This window comes from Paramisgurnus dabryanus, chromosome 23 (genome assembly GCF_030506205.2).
Source record: "Paramisgurnus dabryanus chromosome 23, PD_genome_1.1, whole genome shotgun sequence".
Classification (NCBI taxonomy): domain Eukaryota; kingdom Metazoa; phylum Chordata; class Actinopteri; order Cypriniformes; family Cobitidae; genus Paramisgurnus; species Paramisgurnus dabryanus.
In genome coordinates this window covers 9991456-10014192 of record NC_133359.1, presented here as the reverse complement: position 1 = coordinate 10014192, position 22737 = coordinate 9991456, and the positions used below count along the sequence as shown (strand labels likewise).

At 37.3% G+C, this 22737-nt stretch overlaps 1 protein-coding gene across 1 annotated transcript in view; it reads left to right on the top strand.

Annotated features, from left to right (window-relative positions):
- The window catches only part of hcn4l (hyperpolarization activated cyclic nucleotide-gated potassium channel 4l), a 46076-nt gene that overhangs the window by 4916 nt on the left and 18423 nt on the right, over positions 1-22737 (top strand). Inside the window, exons 2-4 of the mRNA XM_065291997.1 lie at positions 10326-10749; positions 16758-16919; positions 21169-21387. Of these exons, the coding sequence (XP_065148069.1) occupies positions 10326-10749; positions 16758-16919; positions 21169-21387 (805 nt within the window). The remainder of the gene's footprint in view (positions 1-10325; positions 10750-16757; positions 16920-21168; positions 21388-22737) is intronic.

The following is a 22737-nucleotide window of genomic DNA, read 5'->3' as shown; positions in this document are numbered from 1 at the left end:
CGTTCGTTTTTATTAAAAAAATTCCCATCCACGGGGCCAACCAAAGCGATCTCATCAGCTTCTTCGTTCATGTTCACTGTGGTTTGTTGTTGTCTGAAGTCATGAACGCTAGTTGGTGCTCCAGTATAATCGGTCCGCCGAAACTCATCCAATGAGAAATGTTCCGCGGTGCAAAAATAAGTGTGATTAAAATGCGTTAAAAATGTTTAACGCGTTATTTTTTGTGTAATAAATTAATCTTAATTAACACGTTAAAGTCCCGGCCCTAATTTTAAGATGTTAAAAAGAGATGTTATTAGTTTGGACAGTTCTTACATTTATTTTAGTCTAGGACTAGTCTAATCCCTGTCTGGGAAACCGCCCCATAGAGATGAGAAATAAAAACCCGCTTTGTTCAGCTAAAATCAACTGTTAGGCCGAGCTTTCGATGTTGTTATGGAAAGGTTGGTTGTTTTTAGTCACAAGACCTGCAATCGCTTGCGGCTTCCAGCACTCTGTCTGTAAATAATGCCGGAAAAAATCTGCGAACCCGATGCCGATACACATAAAACTCGCAAATATCAGCCCGATATATATCGGCCGGCCAATATATCGGTCTCTCTCTATTCTGAACATCTCAGTTTCATAGAAAATCCTCCTTCAGAAATGTCCGCCAGAAAATGGCCCAATCTGAACAACGGATATATATTTATTGTGTAAAATGCATTTCACTCCCCCTCGCACTCTCATTCAATTCCCTCCCCTTCAAAAAAATGTGCATACATCCGGCCTCTCGCCTCCAACGGGAAGTAAATTGCAGCAGTGTTTGCGAAGTTCAAGGTGAAATGGCGAGTCGCGTTTCGAGGTGTGTGCTTCTATCTTTAAAATTTTGGTCTGTCCTATTTTGAAGACGGCGAAGTTTACATTCTTTTGAGTGGCAGCAAAGGCAGCCAATCAGTGTCAAGTGCTTGCATTTCATAATGAGGTTGCCAGTTAAGCCCAAAGGGACGCCAAATAGGTGCAAAACCACACGTTTAAAATCCCCCACCCTAATATAGCTTTCTGAGAGAGGTTTTTAGGAAGCTTCTAAGGCATTACAGACCCAACCAAAATTTTGTTGTGTACATGTCACATCACAGAACAAGAATAAATACCCAGTTGAATCATTCTATGTCAACTTTAAAGTGAACTAACCCTTTAAACCCAGAATTTAGGATATATACAGGACTAGACAAACATTATGTACAGACTATCTGAAATGCATCACGCACTTTGAGTAATATCTCTGTACGAATTGTATTTCAACGAGGAGCTTTTAGACCTGTTGAGCACCAGGGGTCTTTCATTTATAAAGCTCGCCATTTCCCACACAAAGGTTGTGATCTATAAAAAAAAGGGTGGGTTTTGAGGATGAATCATGTACGCACACTTGCAGGTGACTTGCAGGTGATCTGTGATTTATAAAGGGAACATTGCTTTATTTTATAAGTCTTAATATTTTTTAGCAGATGTCATTTTTGCCTTTTGTGCGTACGTAGACTTTTAGTAAAGATCCCATGCACAGTTTTATAAATGAGACCCCAGATGACTGCAACAGCGGGGGTGTATATATGAATTAAGCAGGCGTGTAAAGATTCACCTGTCACAAGTGGAAGCATCCTTTTCCATTAAGTATATTTTCAAGCACCTGACATTTTCACATTCGCCCTTGTGTTTTTCTGCTCCCCGTCCATCCGTGTGCTCTCTGACCCATCTCCCCTGAACTCTGTGAGGATACGGATGGGAAATGCGGTGCCGTTCCATTTGCTGATTGCATCACCTGGTTGATGCAGAAAGCGAGTAGAGAGTGTCAGGATGTAGAGAGAGGCTGGCCGGGAGAGGAGGGGGTTAGGGTGGTGGAGCGGTGTTCAAGGGGTTTTGGAATAAGGGAGCAGAGAGACATGCTTTTTTAACGCATCACAACAGAGCAGCTCTGTTCTGCCGCGCATTCTAGAAGAAAGGGAAATATAATGGTCGGCTAAACAATACGGCGCATCACATCATTTCTCCATTAGCTTCACTGGAGAATAAAAGCGCTGCTTCCTCAGAGCTAAAATTAAACACTGTCACGCAGATCAGTGGACTTTTCACATTTGAGCCTTTTTTGTATTCAACTATGGAGTGCACAAAACAGATCACTAGTGTGGATATATAATGACATGCTTAAGCAATTGTAGCGTTTTATAACTACAGCCGTAGTTATGTCAGAAAGATTTCAATTTTTTTTATAGACGGTTCAGCAGTAACAACATAAACAAGCGGCTTTCGTGGTCATCACGTAACTTCCGGTAAACTCTGCGAAGATTAAATAACAACAAAGTCCTTTTAAAGTAGTTTATTTATATAATAATCAAAATAAACAACATGTAGATTACATAGGAACGCAAAACATTTGTTATTTTGGACGAGGAATTGTTTAAGAGTTCAGTTTCAGCAACTAGTCAGACCAATAAACAAACAGAAATCGGAAGTAAAGCTCGGACCAGACGCGTATCGCGTCACTGCACGTGTGCCCGATGAAACGGTCTATAGATGGATTTCAGTCATGTGACCTTTTACGTCATGCCGCCATCTTGAGGACCTACCGAGTACCAGTAGGTTATTGACAAGCATTGGCTACCTTGCTACAATTTACGGATTTCTTATCTTTTACTGTCTATGATTCTTACGGATACAGTAAAGGGCTACGAAAGACAACATGTCGCATCTCGACTGTCATGAAATGAAAATAAACGCTACTTTAAAAAAGTATATCTTGGTTAGGGTGTGATGCCTACTCGATCCCTGATGCGTTCTTCCAGCCGCTGTCCGCTGCTACCGAACTACCACTATTTTACAACATAAGAAGGCGCGACACAACATGAAACTTTGCTCGAAGTATCACCTGGATCTCTACACATGAACGTGAGCATTGAGAACATTGTTTGTGTACACGAAGTTTACTAAAAATAAAGGTTTTGTACAGCTGACTTTGGCTGTAATAATGTCCGCTCGTCATCTCTGCCAGACGTAAATAATCGATTTCCGAATGTGAATGAATGAATCTCATATGAGGCTCCTTTTTCAACTAGAAGGTCAATATTGTTTTTCACTCGCGACAACAGGCGATACTTCGAGCAAAATATCATGTTGTGTTGAGCCTTCTTAGTGTTGTTAAAATAGCGATTTTGATGCTCACAGAATATTGAAGGCATAGCTTCTAGTTCTTTTGCGACCACTTCAGGTCCTCAAAATGGCGGAAGACAAGTGAGTGACGTCAGCTGATATCCATGTATATAAAAGGTCATGAAATAAATTTTGCCCCAAAGGAAATGGGGTGTAAATGTACCAGCCTGATCTTACGGGAATTTATACGTATTTTACAGTGGCGGCTGTTGACTTCTTTTTCCGAGGGTGCTCGATGCGAAGTTTGTCACAACATGTATGTAGCCCAACATGTGTGTGGTTCCTTTTTTCAAAATACTGAATGTATCCTGCGCATCGAGAGATCCTATGTGCATCACGTGTCTTGTCAAAATAAGTGCCTTATTCAGACGTGTCTAAAGGGTTTATGATAAAAAAGACGCTCGCGTTTGCCAGATACTTGCATAATCTCATGCGTAATCAGAGTTTACTGTTAAGGAAGTGTCTTGTGTGTATTTTGTGAACGTGAGCGTCTCATAAACAATTTTGACGCGTATGCAGCAGGCACTTACTAGGCTTGTTCGACTTCATGCGGCGCTGCAAGAACCGACAGCCGGATGACCTCACAGTACCGGGAAAAATCATACGAAGTGTAATTTCGTCTTGCTCTCGGAGCACTTTAACGTCATCCGCCTGTCAGTTCTAGCGGCACTGCAGGAAGTCGAACAAGCCTATTATGACAAAACACGTGATGCACATTGTTTACATGACGAAACAAACACATATTTTGAAAACGCAAGCAACACACGACACTCCGAACACATATTTTAGATTACCGCCCCTCGGATGAGCAGTCACGAGCAGCCACTGGTATTTTACGTGTTGGCTAATTCATATAAATTCATACGAAGTGAATCGTATAAAAACGTATGATTGTTATAAAAAACGAATGAAGCCCCAACATCACAGGGGCGAAAGCAAATTGTACGAAAATGTATGATTGTACGAATTAGCCACCTCATAAAATATGTCCAAATTGCCATGAGATTGTTTTGAAATGTACACACATTGTTTGAAGAAACACATGAATTTGTAAAAAGTGTGTTTTAAATTAAGTTTATTTAACTAAGTTCGGGAGGTTTGAGAGTTTTGATTACATGTTAATGTGAACTCGTGAATGGAGTTTTAGAGGTTCGGAGATGCCAGAAAGATAATTACTAGTGTTAAGCGCTTGCTTATATAAGCTTAAGATGATTGACAAATCATTAGGCCCTTTACCAATTTATGTTAAGTACTTCCATTCTTTTTTATAAGTGCTTATTATATTCTCCCCTTTGGGTAGCTGAAATTATTTGATTTATATTACTTGAGTCATGGTTGTATGACAAAACCACCCTCCTGAAACATAAAGTTATTATTATGCACCTTATGCATTGGGTTTTTCCATGAACCTCCAATTGTTGTCAGTACAGTAGTAGTCTGGTACAAAGCGTCTGGCTGACAGAGATGATGGGTAGATCCGGTCAGCAAAGGTGACATAGATTCCATAGAGAGGTCATTACAATTGGTGAGATGGGAATTGGGAAAGACAATTAGGACTCATGCTAAGCAGCAGAATGAAGAGTGTATTTTTGGCAGATTGTAACAGAAAGCTGATTTTTGCAAAGGCTTTTGTTTTGTATGAGACGTGTTCCTGTTTTTGTTATTTAAAGGGATAGTTTGGCCAAAAATTATATTAAACCCATGATTTACTCACCCCCAAGCTGTCCGAGTTGCATATGTCCATCGTTTTTCAGACAAACACATTTTCGGATATTTTAGAAAATGTTTTAGATCTTTCAGTTGATTAAATGTAATGTTACGGGGTCCACCCATAGTCCACGACCTTCAAGTCCAAAAAAAGTGCGTCCATCCTTCACAAATTAAATCCAAACGGCTCCAGGATGATAAACAAAGGTCTTCTGAGGGTAATCCACGCGGTGTTGTTGTAGAAATATCCATATTTAAAACTTTATTAACGAAAATAAATACCTTCCAGTATATGCAACTCGGAAAGCTTGGGGGTGAGTAAATCATGGGTTTAATATTGTTTTTGGCCGAACTATCCCTTTAACAGTGGGTTGTGTTTATCAGCTGATTTTTGTTTTTTGTCAAAAAATCTTGCATGCACTTTAGAGGGTTTTGCAGCAAAAGACAGTCAACTTTGTTAAATACCTATGAAATGACTTAAAGCAACACTATGTAGTTTTTTTACCTTTAAATAATGTCTTTAAAATTATTTCAGTGATAGAACAACTTTTAACTGGACAAATTGTACTGTTGCTGCAACCTGAGCAGCCTCCTAGCTGCTACAAGCACACTCTGAAAGTGGCGGTGGAGGGTAGGAAACACAGCTCCGCCCCTCCCCCTGCCTGCAGAAGAGTGTCTGATACCAGGCACTGTTGCGCTTATCGACCACATGTGGGAGCTGTAAGTCATTTTTACATGGAAACTACATAGTGTTGCTTTAAGTGACAATTTGTGAAAATAAGGCATTTCAAACATTAAAGCCTTATAAAAAATGCTCATTACTAAGAAAACATGGGAGAGGCACTTAGAGGGTTTTGCATTTAAACTTCTCATTTATTAAAAAAATAATAATAATAATAGAGCAGAATAAACATCCTGGTGTCAAATCTCTGTGTTTGATAAAATAAATTTTACTTCAAAATGAAAATAATTGAAAATTTGTCAGCAGTTTTTTTTTATATTTAGCCACTGAAGCTGCATTTGAAATGCCTGCATGTCATTGTGTCAAATTAAATTAACAAAATATGCCATCTCGCAACTAACCAAACTTTTGGGAGGCATTTTATGCATTTTTAACCACCTGGTGCCAATGTAATTTTTATTGGATTAGATCCCCTCAACTTCACAAACAGTAGGTGTCATACAGAGAAGTAAACACAGATTGAATTGACATTTTTAGTGTGTTCAAATACTCTTTTAGTGCTACTGTATGATGTGACAATATAACATTGCTTACACTTGACATGTGGCTCTTGCGGTTCGTGGTTGTAAATATAGTGTATTGATTTATGATGTGTTTACACATGGTTCTATGAGTGACTACATTAACACAGTGTTTGACAACCATTTACTGTTTGATCATTAACAGGTGTGACTTGCAACATATCAAGTTATAGAAGTTATCAATTTATAAATAAATGCTAACATTATCATTTTAAATACTGTAAACGAACGAATAAACGGTCAGATGAAGCCTCTTAACCTACTGACAGTAATTAAAGAAAAATCAAAGATGGCAACGCCCATTAAATCGGAAAGATTTAACAGGGTTGACGTGAAGTTAACAAGTCCAATAGAGGCGTGATTTTATCTGTCAAATCATAAAATAACCTACAGCGAATTGTTTTAAGATTTTTATTTTATCTGAGAGAGAAGCACAGAATCTTAAACCGACTAAAATAAGTCTGGTGGGTGCTTGGCACATCTCCTTCTCTGTGAGTGATTCTATACATCTATAGGATTACATATGACTATAATCCATACAAGTCTGATTTCGTTATCCCCAGAAAGGTGCACCACTTTCCTCTGTAACTTTTCTTTTGCCTACTGACTGCTTTGTCCACTAGAGCATCTGTCCGAGGTCAAATGTCAATGGCAAATCCTTTATAATCTGAAAACTGTCTGGGAATAATCTGGCAGATTTAGTGACACTTCATATAGATGGTTTGTTCTTGTTTAATCTCTCCCCTAAAGCTCATTTCAAGCAATGTTAAAGAGAACACAGCAATGCAGAAGTATTTTTCCATTTGACTAAAACCCGGGTCCATACTATGGTATATAACTAGGCAATTTAGTTTATATTGTGCATGTTATAGTATCATCTTGCTAGCATTGTTTTTAATGCCCAAGACACTAGGGGTATATCGATACATGTCAGTACAGTTATATTTTGTTTTGCAATACTGCATCGATTTACATAAAGGGGAAATATCACAAGACTTTTTTAAGATGTCAAATAAATCTTTGATGTCCCCCGAGTAAATATGTAAAGTTCTTGCTGGAAATACCATATACAGTAGATAATTTATTATAACATGTTACAATTGCCACTTTGTAGGTGTGAGCAAAAATGTGCCATTTTGAGTGTGTCCTTTTAAATGCAAATAAATTGATCTCTGCACTAAATGGATTAGTGCAGATTAAGGGGCGGTATTATCCCCTTCTGACATCACAAGGGGACCCATATTTCAAGACCAAAACTAAGTTACTGGCTTGTTCTTTTTTACATTTTCTACTACCACTGGAGACCCAATTATCAATTAAAAATGAAAAAAGTCAGATTTTCATGATATGTCCCCTTTAAAATGCAATATCAATATATATGTATATATTTTTATGCAAGATTCATGGCAGTTGTTTCATTTGGAGTTTACATCCCGACCACTAGATATCATTCTTCTTATCTCTAAACTTAAAGTACTCACATAGGGGCGCACCACAAATTGTATTTGCTAAGGTTTGCATATGGTGGTGTGTTCTCAATGACAGCTTTCCTAAAATTATATCTGATTATATTCCTAAAAGAGGAATATACAAATGCATCACCTCGCTTTATATACCGCAATGTATTGCAACAACGTAATACGTATTCCCCAGCTCCCCTGGAGTTAAACATTTGATTTTTACCTTTTTGGAATCCATTAAGCAGATCTCCGGGTCTGGCAGTACCACTTTTAGCATAGCTTAGCATAATCTATTGAATCTGATTAGACCATTTAACGTTTTGCTAAAAAAAAATAGAAAAATCTTTAAATTTCTGTCTGTCGTAGTACATAATGTAACTAAAGAAGAGTCAAGTTTTAAATAGGAAAAGTATTGAAAATCTTTGGTTATTACTCTTATGGAGTTTGATGCTAAATGGTCTAATCAGATTCAATGGATTGTGCTAAGCTATGCTAAAAGTGCTAGTGCCAAACCCGGAGATCGGCTGAATGGATTTCAAAACGGTAAAAATCAAATGTCTAACTATTTAAAAAAAAAAGTGGAGTATCCTTTTAAAGGTGGAGTTGGTCATTTGGAAAGTTATGAATTTAGCCTGATAGCATTGGCAGGCATACGATCCCACCCTCAATGCAAATCGCCGTCCAAAACAGATGAACGAATAAGTCAGATAAAGAAGAGACGGGGAGTTAGGTATTTGCTGTTTTCCAACCATATTTACTTTGTATGCAAACAATACGTGAAGGGGATGATGTATGATGTGCTATGTAAACACACGCTGACTGACAGTGGACACCAGTGTTGCCAACTATTTACAATGGAAAGTAGCTAAAGCCTGCTTGGAAATCGCTTAATGTCGCTAGATTACATTGTTACGTAATTAGCATATCAGTGACGTCTTTAAATCGTATTTGCGTTCTTTTTACATTGGCACTTTAAATCTGTTTTCCTTATGGTGCGTACACACCAAACGTGAAACATTGAGATCTTCGCTCTAGATTACAGAATTTAACAAATTTTTTGCTTAAGCTGAATATTTCCAACTTGTGCAAAGATGCGTTTGAGGCGAATAGCGCATATTTTTGCGGCAATCACTCCAACCAAATCGTGATATTTGCATTGCCCCATGCCAGTTTACATTTATTCCTGTCTGGCATGTTTTTATATGTAATCCACTTGCGCAAATCGTTGAATTCGCATTTGGTGTGTACGCCCCTTACTCTCTAAACTGTCCCAAACTGTATAAGATTTGTCGCTAGGCACTTTTTGTAAGAAAGCTGCTAAAGGGGTCTGAAAAGTTGCCAAATCTAGCGACAAAGTTGGCAAAACTGGTAAACAAACACTATCAAACGGACCAAATGCAATGACTTAAAGCAACACTATGTAGTTTCCATGTAAAAATCACTTAGAGCTCCCCCATGTGGTTGAAAAGCGCAACAGTGCCTGGTATCAGACACTCTTCTGCAGGCAGGGGGAGGGGCGGAGCTGTGTTTCTTACCCTCCACTGCCACTTTCAGAGTGTGCTTGTAGCAGCTAGGAGGCTGCCCAGGTTGCAGCAACAGTATAATTTGTCCAGTTAAAAGTTGTTCTATCACTGAAATAATTTTAGAGAAATTATTTAAAGGTGAAAAAACTACATAGTGTTGCTTTAACGAACATTTTATGGTCCTACGCCTTTAACAGACATTTAGAATACTTAACATAGTGATTGCTATCAGGATATGAGGTAACTTTCAACCAGCATAACAAATTTGTTTTTTGTAGAGAATCACCTATTACACTTTTATGGCTCAAACGTAATGTATTTTTCTTGTTGGTGATGTTAAACAACACGTAATCCCACAGGACATCTCTGAAAGCTGCCTGTCACATTCTCTGCAATCCATATCGGGCTAGACGGTATAACAACCCTCTGCATGATCGATTTCTGCTTAACTGCACACTACAATGCCTGAAATGTATTAACCAAAATCTCTAGCAAAACCAGATGGAAATAACAAGGAAACAACAAAAAAGTGGTGTGAAATATGAGAAGCATAATTGAGTGTTTGATGGTAACAGTAAATGCCGATCTGTACGGTCTTATTTTGGCTTGTTAGGGCCAATGGGGTAATTAATGCTGCATTCAGCAATTATGGTGGCTTGTTTTCATGTAAACGTTTCACCCAGCAGATCTTTTACTGATGAAATGGCGGTCTTGCCAGAGGTCTCCTGGATGTCGTCCAGCCCCTTTCATTTACATACATACGACACATCCAATTACCAAACAGGGAACTCATCCATAGAAATAAAAGCCCAACATGTTCGCTGTATCCAGCATCCCCCCTTTTTAGAGGACTGCTTCTGTAACACTTCCTGAAATGTATGGCATTTATGCCTTCGGCAATTTTATCCAAAACGACTTTATCTTATCAGTAATGTGTTACATGGGAATTGAAAATGTGACCTCCAGTCATGCTTTACCAGAAAGGGTTACACACATTCCATAATATTTCTTAACTTTCTATATTTTTGATATAAGCCGGAAAAACAGGTTTGTAGATGCTATTGTAAAAGACACTCGCTTAAAATTTTGCCTCAAAGAGCCGTTTTGAAGTAAATGGCTTTTCAAAAACCATTATAGACTCATATAAAGAGTGTCCAACTAACACTTTATTTTATTTTATGACCTCCAGGTTCTACTGGGACCTGATCATGCTCCTCCTGATGGTCGGTAACTTGATCATCATCCCGGTAGGCATCACTTTCTTTAAAGACGAGCACACCCCCGCCTGGATAGTCTTTAACGTGGTCTCCGACACATTTTTCCTGGTGGACCTTGTATTGAACTTCCGCACGGGGATCGTTAAGGAAGACAGCACGGAAATCATCCTGGACCCTCAGCAGATCAAGGTGAAGTACTTGCGTAGCTGGTTTGCGGTGGATTTCATCTCTTCAATCCCTGTGGATTACATCTTTCTTATTGTGGAGACGCGCATCGACTCGGACTTCTACAAGACGGCGCGAGCGCTGAGGATTGTGCGTTTTACTAAAATACTCAGTCTGCTGAGGCTGCTGAGATTGTCCAGACTGATTCGATATATCCACCAATGGGAGGAGGTGAGATGCCCCTTTGCAAGTTTTTGATCGGAACATATGTCTTAGTCTAAGTTTGAGATTAGGATCATCAAAGTTTGATTTTGGTCATTAACATCACAGTAACGTTCGCTGTAGGCTTTTAAAGGCAAATTCTGTTAAAGAAAATATATCGGCTGGCAGTGAACTTTGAGCTTTATCATTTTACCGGTATTATTATGCTATTATAGCAACATTACACACTAACTAGGGTTTCAAAAATGGGATCGGAAAGAATGTGACCTTTAAAGATATCAATGTTATATTATCACAGAATGTCCTTTATATTATGTAGGATTATTTAATGTAGAAAGCATGTAGAAAATCACTAAAAATGACTTTTGCTGGGTTTTCACAGACTGGATCACATATTTTTATGAATCTCTTTTTTATTTATTTATTTATATTTTTTCTCTTATATGAGGCTAATTTTTGTGATATATTACATTGATAGCAATGCCATTAAAACCCTCAATGGTGATAAAAATCGGATTGGCTAATGGAAAAATTATGTAATGTTAAAAGTTAAAAGTTGGATCAACTTAAAAATTACTTAAATTGATCTAAAAATAAAAACTTTTCAACTTACATTTTTTACTTAAAGTATTTTTCACTTAAACATATAAGTTGAATAAACTTTTATTTTTTTAAGTGTTACAAATTGAAGTAATGTTTAAGTTGATCCAACTTTTTACATTGTGGCAGGATCAAAAAGTTTAGTACTTGGTTAATCCCAGGTCACAAAAAAATGCATTGAAACATCAAGTCATATAAACTACATTGTAAAAAAAAAATATCAACATTTTGCTTTAACTTTAAATAATTTCAACTTGTTTTTAAATTATGTCAACTATATTCTAGTAAAAAACTTAAAATATTAGGTTCAATTGACTTGCATTACAAATTTGATTAAACTTGCACGCAGCTTTTTTACTATGTACACAGTATGCCTGCACGATATTAACGTGAATGTCATGGTTTGCTTAACATTGCAATGTTTCTTGTTATACGATAAAGTCAATTTAATGATAAAATATATATTTTAAAATGAAAACTGTATAACATGCAATTTGCTTCGCATTCTTTCTGGAAAAGGAAAACTTCACACTTTTTATCTTGCCAGTCTCGCTATCTGCATTCCCCTAAAACTTTTTGAGATATTATAATCATTACATTTTCACAAACTATTCGTATTTGCATGTGATACTAGGCACATTTGCAAAATTTTTAGTATATCTTCTTGCAATACTACACATTTATATTTATTATAAACTATATAGAATAATTAACTTCTGATTTTTCTCACTCTGTTAAGTTCTACATCCAATTCACAATTTCAGTCTATTCAGGGAGTGCTTACTTTTATGGCAGTTCAATTTTGTCTATATTTAAAGGTCCACTGTGTACACTGTAAAAAGTAAAAGTTGGTTCAACCTAAAAAAGGCGTTACTTCAATTGGTAACGCCTAAAAAAAGTTTAAACTACATTTTCTCACTTTAAGTGAAAAATTTAAGTTGAAAATGTTTAAATATTTTAGGTTTTACCAACTGAAATAATTTGTAAGTTAGGGCTGCACGATTACATGAAAAATGATGATCACGATTGTTTTGCTCAAACTTTTGATCACGATTAAAAATACGATCATTCTTTTAGTGAAGAACTTCTATTTACTTCAGTATTTTTATTACACTTTACAGCCATGTATATAATATTATATACATTTATAGACCTATATTATAAAATATTTAATTGTTTTGTAATATCCACAGCTCCCATTCTCTTAGATCTTTTTAAGACATTTAAAATAATTCTGCAAAATTCAGCATAGATTTTGCCAAAGAAATCCGCAGAAATAACAAAAATAACTCCTTACACAGATTCCTTACAGCTGTACGACTATTGCAGCAATTAAATCAGTTCAGTTTTAACTGTCAAAATTATAAAATATCTTTTATTTATTTTAGAGCCTTTTTTATTTGTTAAATTAAGGTTTTTGATATTGACCAAGCGGTTCGCGGCCGACAGCTAACGTCATTTTGACGACTTGTTTGATCAAATGAGCCTCTCAAATCAACAATTCACTTGCCTACAATAACGTCTATATAATATATATATTTTCAGCATATAACAATGTTAGTTTAAATGTTTATTATCAACACACTATTTTTTAAAAAGCGGAGGGGGGCTGCTTTGTTGCTCGCAGTCGCGGCGGGGTGCAGAAAAATAATGAATCAAAACAAAACGAAATAAACATGAAACGAAATAAACATGCAGGTTGCCTTACCTTACACATTCGCTATGCATCAATTAAAATTCAAGGCTTTACACCGCATTTTTCACATGACTACCGTAAGAAGTCTTTTATAGATTATGCATAGTATTTAAAGTTTTTATTCAGTTCTCCATATTCCCTGTTGCACTGAAGGTCCTGCTGCTGGCGGAGACGCTAAATACCGTTGCAACAGGTGCATTTCTAAATGTGCGTAGTGGACTCGTGCGATAGGTTAAACGTCTTTCTTTTACAATTTATCAATGTCTCAACGTTTCTTTTAATTAAATTATTATATATAAAGGTGGAGAAGCCTAAAAAAATCCAGAGGCCTGGCCGCATATCAACTGTGATGTTAAAAATGGTCCGAAACCCGACCCAATGGGCGTAAAAAGGCTGAAATGCAGGGCTGTAATATATATTTATATCAAATTAGAATTAAACTAAAATAAAACATTTTTGAATAAAAAATCGCTATGATATGCCTTTTTATGTGGCAATATATTTTTTTTAAACCCTTGCTGCTCACGGTGCTTATTGGACACATATCCTTAGCTAACTTACATGATACTCGATCCGTTATTGTTGTCTGTGTCGTGGATGGTCGGGGATTTTTTATGGTTGCGGCTTGTGTCTTCAGCTTTTGAAACTCTTGATATTTCACGTTTGGACGGAACAGGAGCACAGTTTGCACAAGACTCGTGACTTACCTTATCATCACTTTCCTCAAATCCGAAATATCCAAACAATGGAGTAGGCCTATATGACCCTTTTTGGGAATTAAACATACATATTTCTGCACTTTCTTCTTGTTGCTCTGCCATTATGTTCGAATGACTGTAAATCTCGTGATGCTAATGTATTTCTACCTTGACACAGACTGCACTTGAAAAGAAACACTCCGTTTACTCTGACTCCGCCCATAACAAACACTTTGCTTGATTCTAGACGTGTGTTTTGTGCTTGGTCTTTGCACATTAATCGCGACGATTGTCATTAATTAATCGTGGGGCACGCATATCGTTATCATGATAAAAATACGATTAATCGTGCAGCCCTATTGTAAGTTCATCCAACTTTGACTTTTTACAGTGTAGGTTTTTAGCAGCATCTAGTGGTGAGACTGTGAATTGCAAGCAACGGCTCAGTCCACAGCTCACCCCTCCCTTTCGAAATGCATTGAGAAGCTACGATAGCCACCACAGGACAATCATGTCATCGTCTGAGACAACATAGTGACAAAACTCGCTCTATAGAGCAGGTTGTCCATTTAGGGCTACTGTAGAAACATGGGCGAATGAAGTGGTGACTTCAATATAAGTGTATGTAGATAAAACTAAGGTAATAAAACAATGGGTCTCATTCATTAAGCATGCGTACACGCAAATTTGTGCGTGAAATGTGCATACGAATGTTTTCACGAACAAATTGTGATTCCACAAAAACTTCTTCTAAATGTACTCAAAAATTCAAGAAAACCTAAAACCACTTGTACGCTATATATCAAATACTAGGCTATAATTATTAGGGATGGGCACGAGTACTCGATTGCTCGAGTACTCGAACGTGGCATCGATGATCGATCACGAAAACGATGATCATGTGGGTTTATTTATTTATTTATTGTGGATATGGCGGCATTTGGATGTCTGGTTAGCATTACAAGCGCATGTGGTAGTAAAGACTGGGTCTGGAGATGCGTGTTTGACGTCGTGTCAAGCTACGCAGACCGACGTATGACATCAGTAACATTACCATGCGTGATTCAAAAACAAACAGATAATTCCGCGCGACCGCACAGCAGAAACCCGCCGATCCGCGCAATGCGCGGCAGCCCGCCAGCCCGCCTATCCCGTGAAGCCAGCCACAACTCACATCACTGAGGCACTATGGTTTAAAAGGATGTCGTGATTTTCGGAAATGCAGTCAGTCAGGTGCAAAATGTACAGCGCCGTCAAAAGTTCAATGGATTATCATCTCATATTTAAACATCAAATGTCAAGAGATACCAGAGAGCCATACGAGCATTACCATTACATCTTGACTGAGGTAAGAGGACGACACGACACAGCTAAACGCGCATGATAGCAAAACACTTAAAGCTGCTTAATGTTATGAAGCTTGAACTTTGACTGGACGTGTTTAAAAGTGCGCTGTTTTTGATGCACATCCACAAAGGGAGTTAAACTTTCTTTTTTTTTTAGATAACTTAGTTGAAGTCTTGCATTTTATGCAGATAGATGCACGTTGTATATTTATGTTGTATAAAGGCTTAATATTATGCAGAGTGCGTCAAATAGAAAGGGCTTCGGTTTGTGTTTATTAACCCTTTAGTTTCACTTCATCACGCAGCTTTTCCTGTTAGAGGTTTCTGTTAAAAACATTTAATTCATTAAAAATCTAGTATGTGTTCATTGTTCTGTCGTAGTTTCTTCAAAATTAAGTTTTATTTGAGTTTTTTAATCAAAATATTTTCATTTTCACCATGACGTGTACGCCCCGCCCCTTTGATTGCCCCGCCCCCAGTTAATCGAGTACTCGTTCTTCAGACCTATGGATTAATCGAAATGAAAAAAAGACATAAATGCACATCCCTAATAATTATAATGTTTAAAATAATGTTGATATATATTAAATTTACATGATTATATTTTCTGTATTACATATTATTATACATGATCTATATTATTATCATATACATTATATTATACATTATTATAGCCTACTTATTTTTTATACACATATAAAGAAGATGCACGTAATGACAAATATTCACGCTTTCCTTCCTCACTTTTTAAATCTCTATTTAAAAGCGTCTGCTTAATGCCTAATGTAAACGTAATGTAAATGAAATAAGAAGTCCACACATCCATCACTTATCTCCTATCTGTTTTATTTTAGATACAGATGCACGCCTCTGTCATATTAATTAAATGCCATATTTTTTAACGCATCCAATACTTATTTAATGTTACTCTGGTCGATGTACAGCACTGGCTTCCTCCAGCGACAGCAAAACCTCCCAAATAAAAAATGCAAAGCAAAACAGAACTTTAGCGATATTAAATATGATCATGGATTTCTTTTCGAGCTTTTTTACTGCTCTAAAGTTTTCTCTGGACCAGCGCTGCGGAAAGCCCTTATATGAAGCTTGTTTGGGCAAAAAGTTATTCAAATGTATTTCCTCTATTTAAATAATGTGATAAGTACTACTCCATTCCAAACTATATTATGAACATAGTCATCAAATTAAAACTGTTCAAATAGCTGTTAGGAGTGATTAGACACAATTGAAGGCATCTGTGTGTTATCCAACCTGAGCATTGTTTGTCCATGGAAAGTTAAAAGCGTGCACCATGACCCTTTAATTGCTTCGATCGGTCGACCCGATCAGCCCACAACCTTGTGAATTAAAGATAATCTATGGGAATCCTTACTTTAATTACTGCTCTTTGGAAACACCACCTTTTTGTCCATTGGGGGAAGGGGGCTGCATCGTTGCTCTTATAGATTGTGGGTAACATTGCGTGTCACTGATCTCCTAGGCCCTATTAGTGACATTAGCAGAAAAGATACAGGACTTTATGTAATACCCCGCAAACCAAGCGTTTCGCTACTATACACCAGCTTAGGAACAATGTGGCCTAGAACTCAGCGAGGATTAAATCTTAATTGTGACCCACGCAGGACATTTTATCTCTGCTCTCTTTTCCTTCTGTTTTAGATATTTCACATGACCTATGATCTTGCCAGTGCCATGGTGCGCATTGTGAATCTGATTGGAATGATGCTGCTGTTGTGCCACTGGGACGGGTGCTTACAGTTTCTCGTGCCCATGCTGCAGGACTTTCCAACGGACTGCTGGGTGTCCAAAAACAAAATGGTGGTAAGTGTGAAGGACAGATGGATGTCTGTTTTGCGTTTGTTTTCCTCTGACGGAGCTTGCCATGGTTTATTTAGTCTCAGCCTCAGATGGCCCACAGTCTGTTTACAGACCAGTTGATGCATATTGCAAACAAAACAGGAAAGGCGTTTTCAGATATGGCAAGCTCTAATCTAATTGGCTGATTTTAGAGTCAGAGCTCAGTTTTTTATCAGTCTGTCGGGAGACTAATTTTTGTTTTTAAGGTAGCAAGATACAATGAGTGCTTTTGAAGATATAAACTTTTGCAAATCTAATGATAATCTATATAAGGTTATACTCGAGCCCAGCCATTAGGTTAAATTAACACATAAGGCCCGCTTTCCCAGACAGTGCTTAGATTAATCCAGGACTAGGCCTTAATTAGGATATTTAACACTTTCCCCGCCATTGACAAGATATCTCGTCATTTAAGAGAAAACATTTGCATTAAAAAAACGTGTTACTGCTGAGGTTTTATGTTGCGTTCACACCAGCCGCGGTAGAGGTGGCAAAAACGTGCTACTCGCGCGTAGTTGGACGGTTGAACATTTAAGTTAACCCGCTTCATTCACCCGTGAAATTCTAGTCATTCGAGACATTCACGCGGAAATTTGCGTCATGGGAGGGGCTTCTGCAATTCCGCTCGTTTACTGTAATCACGTCACTACTAAAGTCCTGATTGGTTAACGCGGCGCAGAAATCCTAGCCTGGGTGCCAGCCGATCTTAGCCCCGCCCACAACATTTTGAGGAACGGGAAGATCGGTCTGGAGTTTCACCGTTGAGTTGCTACTATGCTCGACCCAAAGCTGGTCGAACCAATCAAATTGTCAGGGCGGGCTTTATATGATGATGGACAGATGATCAGTAACGTAAATCAACCACGTCACCAAAGAGCGCGTGTGTTGAATCTGTTGTTTACAACGAAATGGCTGCCGCGGTAGAAATCAGATGTGTGGACTCTGACATTGAGTCTGTTCTAAAAGATATCGACAGAGCATTGATTTTAAAAGAGGAACAGAGAAACGCGAGCAAGGCATTTGTTGATGTTTTTGCCGTCCTACGGGATTCGACAAAAGTTGTCGCACTTATGAAAGATCAAGTTAAAGAAGCAACTAAAATGGGTATCACGGCGATGCAACTCGGTGTGCACGACGAGATGGATATAACAAGCAAACGTAATGGGTATCGTCGTGGATGAAGTTCAACTAATGTACAAATGGTAAGAGATAGTCTTACTGTATGACTTAATGTGATATAAATGAAATGTTGTAAACATAGTAGGTGTTGATGTACGTTCGCAAACTCAGACTTGTAGTGTGTGTCGTAGCGAAATAACTAGCAGTTCGGTCAAGCTGCAAATACGTCATTTCAACATACGTCTCACACCCCGTTGCTCTGATTGGTCGTAGGTCTATCCAATTGAGTGCAGAGGCATTTTTCGGTTGAGACACGCCTCATAATTATAGCTCAATGGAGCGGTATCAGACTCAAATTCTGACTAGAATTGAGTATGACAACGTCAGGCTACAGAAATCCGCCAAAGTTCAGATTTTTCAACTCACGCGTTTCCTGCGCAACGCTAAATTCGCGAGGAACGCGCCATCCGTGCCGCACTTTCCGCGCGTTCCACGCCACAGGATGCCTAATCGCGTCTTTGCATTGACTTAACATGTAAATCACTTGTGCTTGCCACCTCTACCGTGTCTGGTGTGAACCCTACATTAGGGTTATCTGTAAATACATGATTATCCACTAGATGGCGCACTTCCATAATTTATAAAAAACATTTGAACATTATTTAAACATAAATATTATTTATTCATTTTAAACTGCGTTTATGTTTTTATAATCATTCTGAATCTGATCTCTAACAAAATTCCTTTAAAAAACTTTTTTGCTAAAAAATTTAAATTTTTGAAGAAAAATACCCATATTTAAGAGTTTATAAGCAGAGAAAAAAATATAGATAGGATGAAACGGTTTTTCCCATTTTGATTGTTTGTTTGTTTGTTAGTTTGTTTGTTTATTGTTTGTTTGAAAGCAGAGGGTCTGTTCTTTCATTTGATATATTTGTATGTTTATATATTTTGAGAAGAAAATTTTATTTTATTTAGTTTTGTTTTTTTGGAAACGTTTGTGAAAATTTCAAAAAATGCTGGCAGGAAACTTTTCAAAAAAAGGCTGGCGGCGAATGAGTTAAGTAGTTTTTACAAACAAACTTTACAAAAATTCTTGAGACAAAACATTGGTACTGATATATGTTATGATACGTCAGTGCAAGGTGTTTTAATATTAAGGCAGCTCAAACATGCTTTTTAATCCGGAAAAAACGCCCCAAAGTGTTTATATTTTACCCAACAATGGGTTAAAACAACCCAGCATAGGTTAAAGGGCACCTATTATGTCCTTTTAACAAGAAGTAATATAGGTCTCAGGTGTGCCCAGATTGTGTCTGTGAAGTTTCAGCTCAAAATACCCCACAGATCATTTCTTATAGCATGTCCAAAATGGCCCTATTGGGGTTGGAGCAAAATGTGTTTTAATGTCTGTACCTTTAAATGCAAATGAGCTACAGCTCTTCACTTCCTTACAAACAGATGGTGAGCGCTTTCAGTTAAAATAGATCTGATTAATACAGTCTGAGACAATAGTATCTAGTGGACAGAGTACAACTCGCTGAGGGTAATGCAGGACTGTAAGTGGGCGGGGCTTTATTAGTGTGACCTCACACATTAGATCGATGTAAGACAACATGACTGCTTTGGTTTAATGGGGATTAAAAAACAAGGAATGGATTTTGTTCATCGTTGGGTGGTTGTGTTCACACACTGCCAACACACATTATGTCCAAACACCTTGTAAAAGTGGATTTTGCATAACAGGTGGCCTTTAAATTAACCCCAAAGGGTTGTTTGTCCCTTTTCCACCCAACGCTGGGTTGAAAATAACCCATCATATTTGACAGTGTAGCTGAATCAAAGTTTTAAAGATAGTACAATTTGTAGGAAGTTGTATCATACCTGTATTTATTGATTTTGGATGAGCTGATATTCTGATCACAGTCTGCACACATTTTCAGCTATTTTCTAGTTTTTCCTAGAAACTGCTGGGCCGTTATTTAATATTTTCACACACTCTAGTACCGCGTTAACCCTATAATCTATATCAAATATTCAAGACTTATCAATCCTTACATTCGTATTTTTGTGTTATTCTGGAATAAAAAATGGAAATATAATACAGAATAAATTAACTTTCCACTAAAAACTGAATTTTAATAATCCTGGATGGAATATTTTAAGTGGAGGTTTCATAAATATAACAATTTGACTGAAATAAGGCCACCTGCATGATATTCTGGACCAGCAAGATAAGCATTTGGCCCAAAAGTGTCAGTCTTGAGTAACTCACCTTACCAAAAGATGAATACTGTCCATTATTAGGCTTTATTTGCATGTATTAAATATTACCTTCTGCTTTCCTCCATTTTCTGATATCAAGAAAGCGCATATGGTGCATGAATGACCCCTAAGCTAAAGGACTTGATAGTTTCTCTGTCTCATAACAAGTCTTTAGTCAAATTCTTTCAGAAATATAAAGAAACGCTGTCAGTTTTTTCTGTCTTACTCACTTTCTTTCTCGCTCTTTCTCTTTCTCTCTCTCTATCACATTTTGCTATTCTCGACTCTGATCGTTTTCTCTCATTGGCTTATAGGTCAATGTCAAACAAGCATGCTTGACATGATCCAAAAAGTAATCTTTAAAAATTTATGTTTGGTTGGATTACATTGAATTACATCACGGTTGGTTTACCATAATCTTTGCCATTTTCTCAAAAAAAGTGTGTGTACACAACCTAAACATTATTTTTCAAAAAATGCATTATGTCATAAATGTTAGCTGGCCTATTTAATGCCATTTTTACAGTTAGAAGAACATCTAGATATTTCTGACTTTGACCAAAATTAATTTTTTTTTCAGAAATTGAAAATATTGCCTTCCAAAATGGGGTGCATTCAAGTAAATTTTATTTAAACTCCAACTTTAATGAATTTTTTAATAACATAATAGACAAAAGCGTGCATCAAATCTTTGACCCTTACATCTTTGTGCTCTCACTGTCCCACTTTCACCCTCTTTCTCATTTCTTTCACTGTCTATCACAATGGCTTTCATACTTATAATTACATTCACACTTTAATTCAGGTTCATTTATCTCTCCCTCATCAGAATGACACGTGGGGTCAGCAGTACTCTTACGCCCTCTTTAAGGCCATGAGCCACATGCTGTGCATCGGCTATGGCATGTACCCTCCCGTGGGCATGACGGATGTTTGGCTGACCATCCTCAGCATGATTGTGGGCGCAACCTGTTATGCCATGTTTGTGGGCCACGCTACTGCCCTCATTCAATCATTGGACTCCTCCAGACGGCAGTACCAGGAGAAGGTGAGTAAAAACAGAGAAAGTGAGAAAATGAGATACAGGAAGTGAGAGTGGAAGTGACAGTATGAAGAGATGCATTGCAATGAAAGGGTTGAGCTAAAGTTCATAAAGCTTTATTGACCTTATCATTACGAATTTGCTACAGTCTCTACTATACTGCCAGTGTCAAAGGCTGACATTATATTTGCTTAAATCAAATTTTACCTAATTTTACATAGTATTCTGAGACATTATTTTTTTTCGTAATAATTATAATGTGTATTATTATTGACATTTATACCACGGGTCTGTTGAATGCTGTATTCTGATTGGTTGAGAAATGTTCCACAGATATGCATTATTTTTCGATTACCGCACACCTAACTTGTCAAATGTCTTAAAAATAAACACCAGAGCAATGTTTGTGGTAACAGTGGTATAAGCCATATAATTGACTCCGGTTATTTGAATTATTTGAAAATAATGCACAACCGGGGTGTAACTCTGCTTTTTTACTTATAATTCAATGGCCCATCATCAATTATTACTTACCACCTTTTTATCATTTAGATATATTATCAGATAACTATTGTTCTTTTTTATTTTTTATTTCTTTCAGTGCATTTAAAGGCGCACTGTGTAACTTTTAGAAGGATCTCTTGACAGAAATGCAATATTATAAACATAACTATATTATCAGTGGTGTATAAAGACCTTAAATAATTAACTATATTGTTTTAATTACCTTAGAATGAGCCATTTTTATCTACACACACTGTGGGTCCCCTTACATGCCACGTTTCTACAGTAGCCCATCATCTCAGACGATGATGTGTTTTTCCTGTGGCGGCTACCGTAGATTCTCCGTGCGATTCAAATGGGAGGGTCGAGCTTTGGACTCTGTTGCAATTCGCAATCTCACTGGTAGATGCCGCTAAAATCTACCCACTGCAATTCAATTCAACTGTATTTATATAGTGCTTTTCACAATTGTTAATTGTTAAAGATTCCTTAATGCTTCACATTTAATAAAGATTGTCTTCTTAGTGTAAAATATTTCAAGATGATCTCACGGCAAGTCGTGTTATACTCACTGAAAATTTGATAAATTTATTTGTGTCTATGGCACGAAATTCTGCTTTTTTCGTGTCTTGAGCATGAATGGGGGACAGTGGCTCAGTGGTTTATGTAGGTTGTCTACAAAACCGGAAGTTTGGTGGTTCAATAGGTTTTATGACTAAATAAGACACAGAATCACCGAAGTAACGTTTCGTGCTACCGCCCTTCTTCAGACTTCCCAGTAGCCCGAAACGTTACTTCGGTGATTAAATAAATTAATATATTTTTTGGTGAGTTCAGTGTGTGGATTCCTTT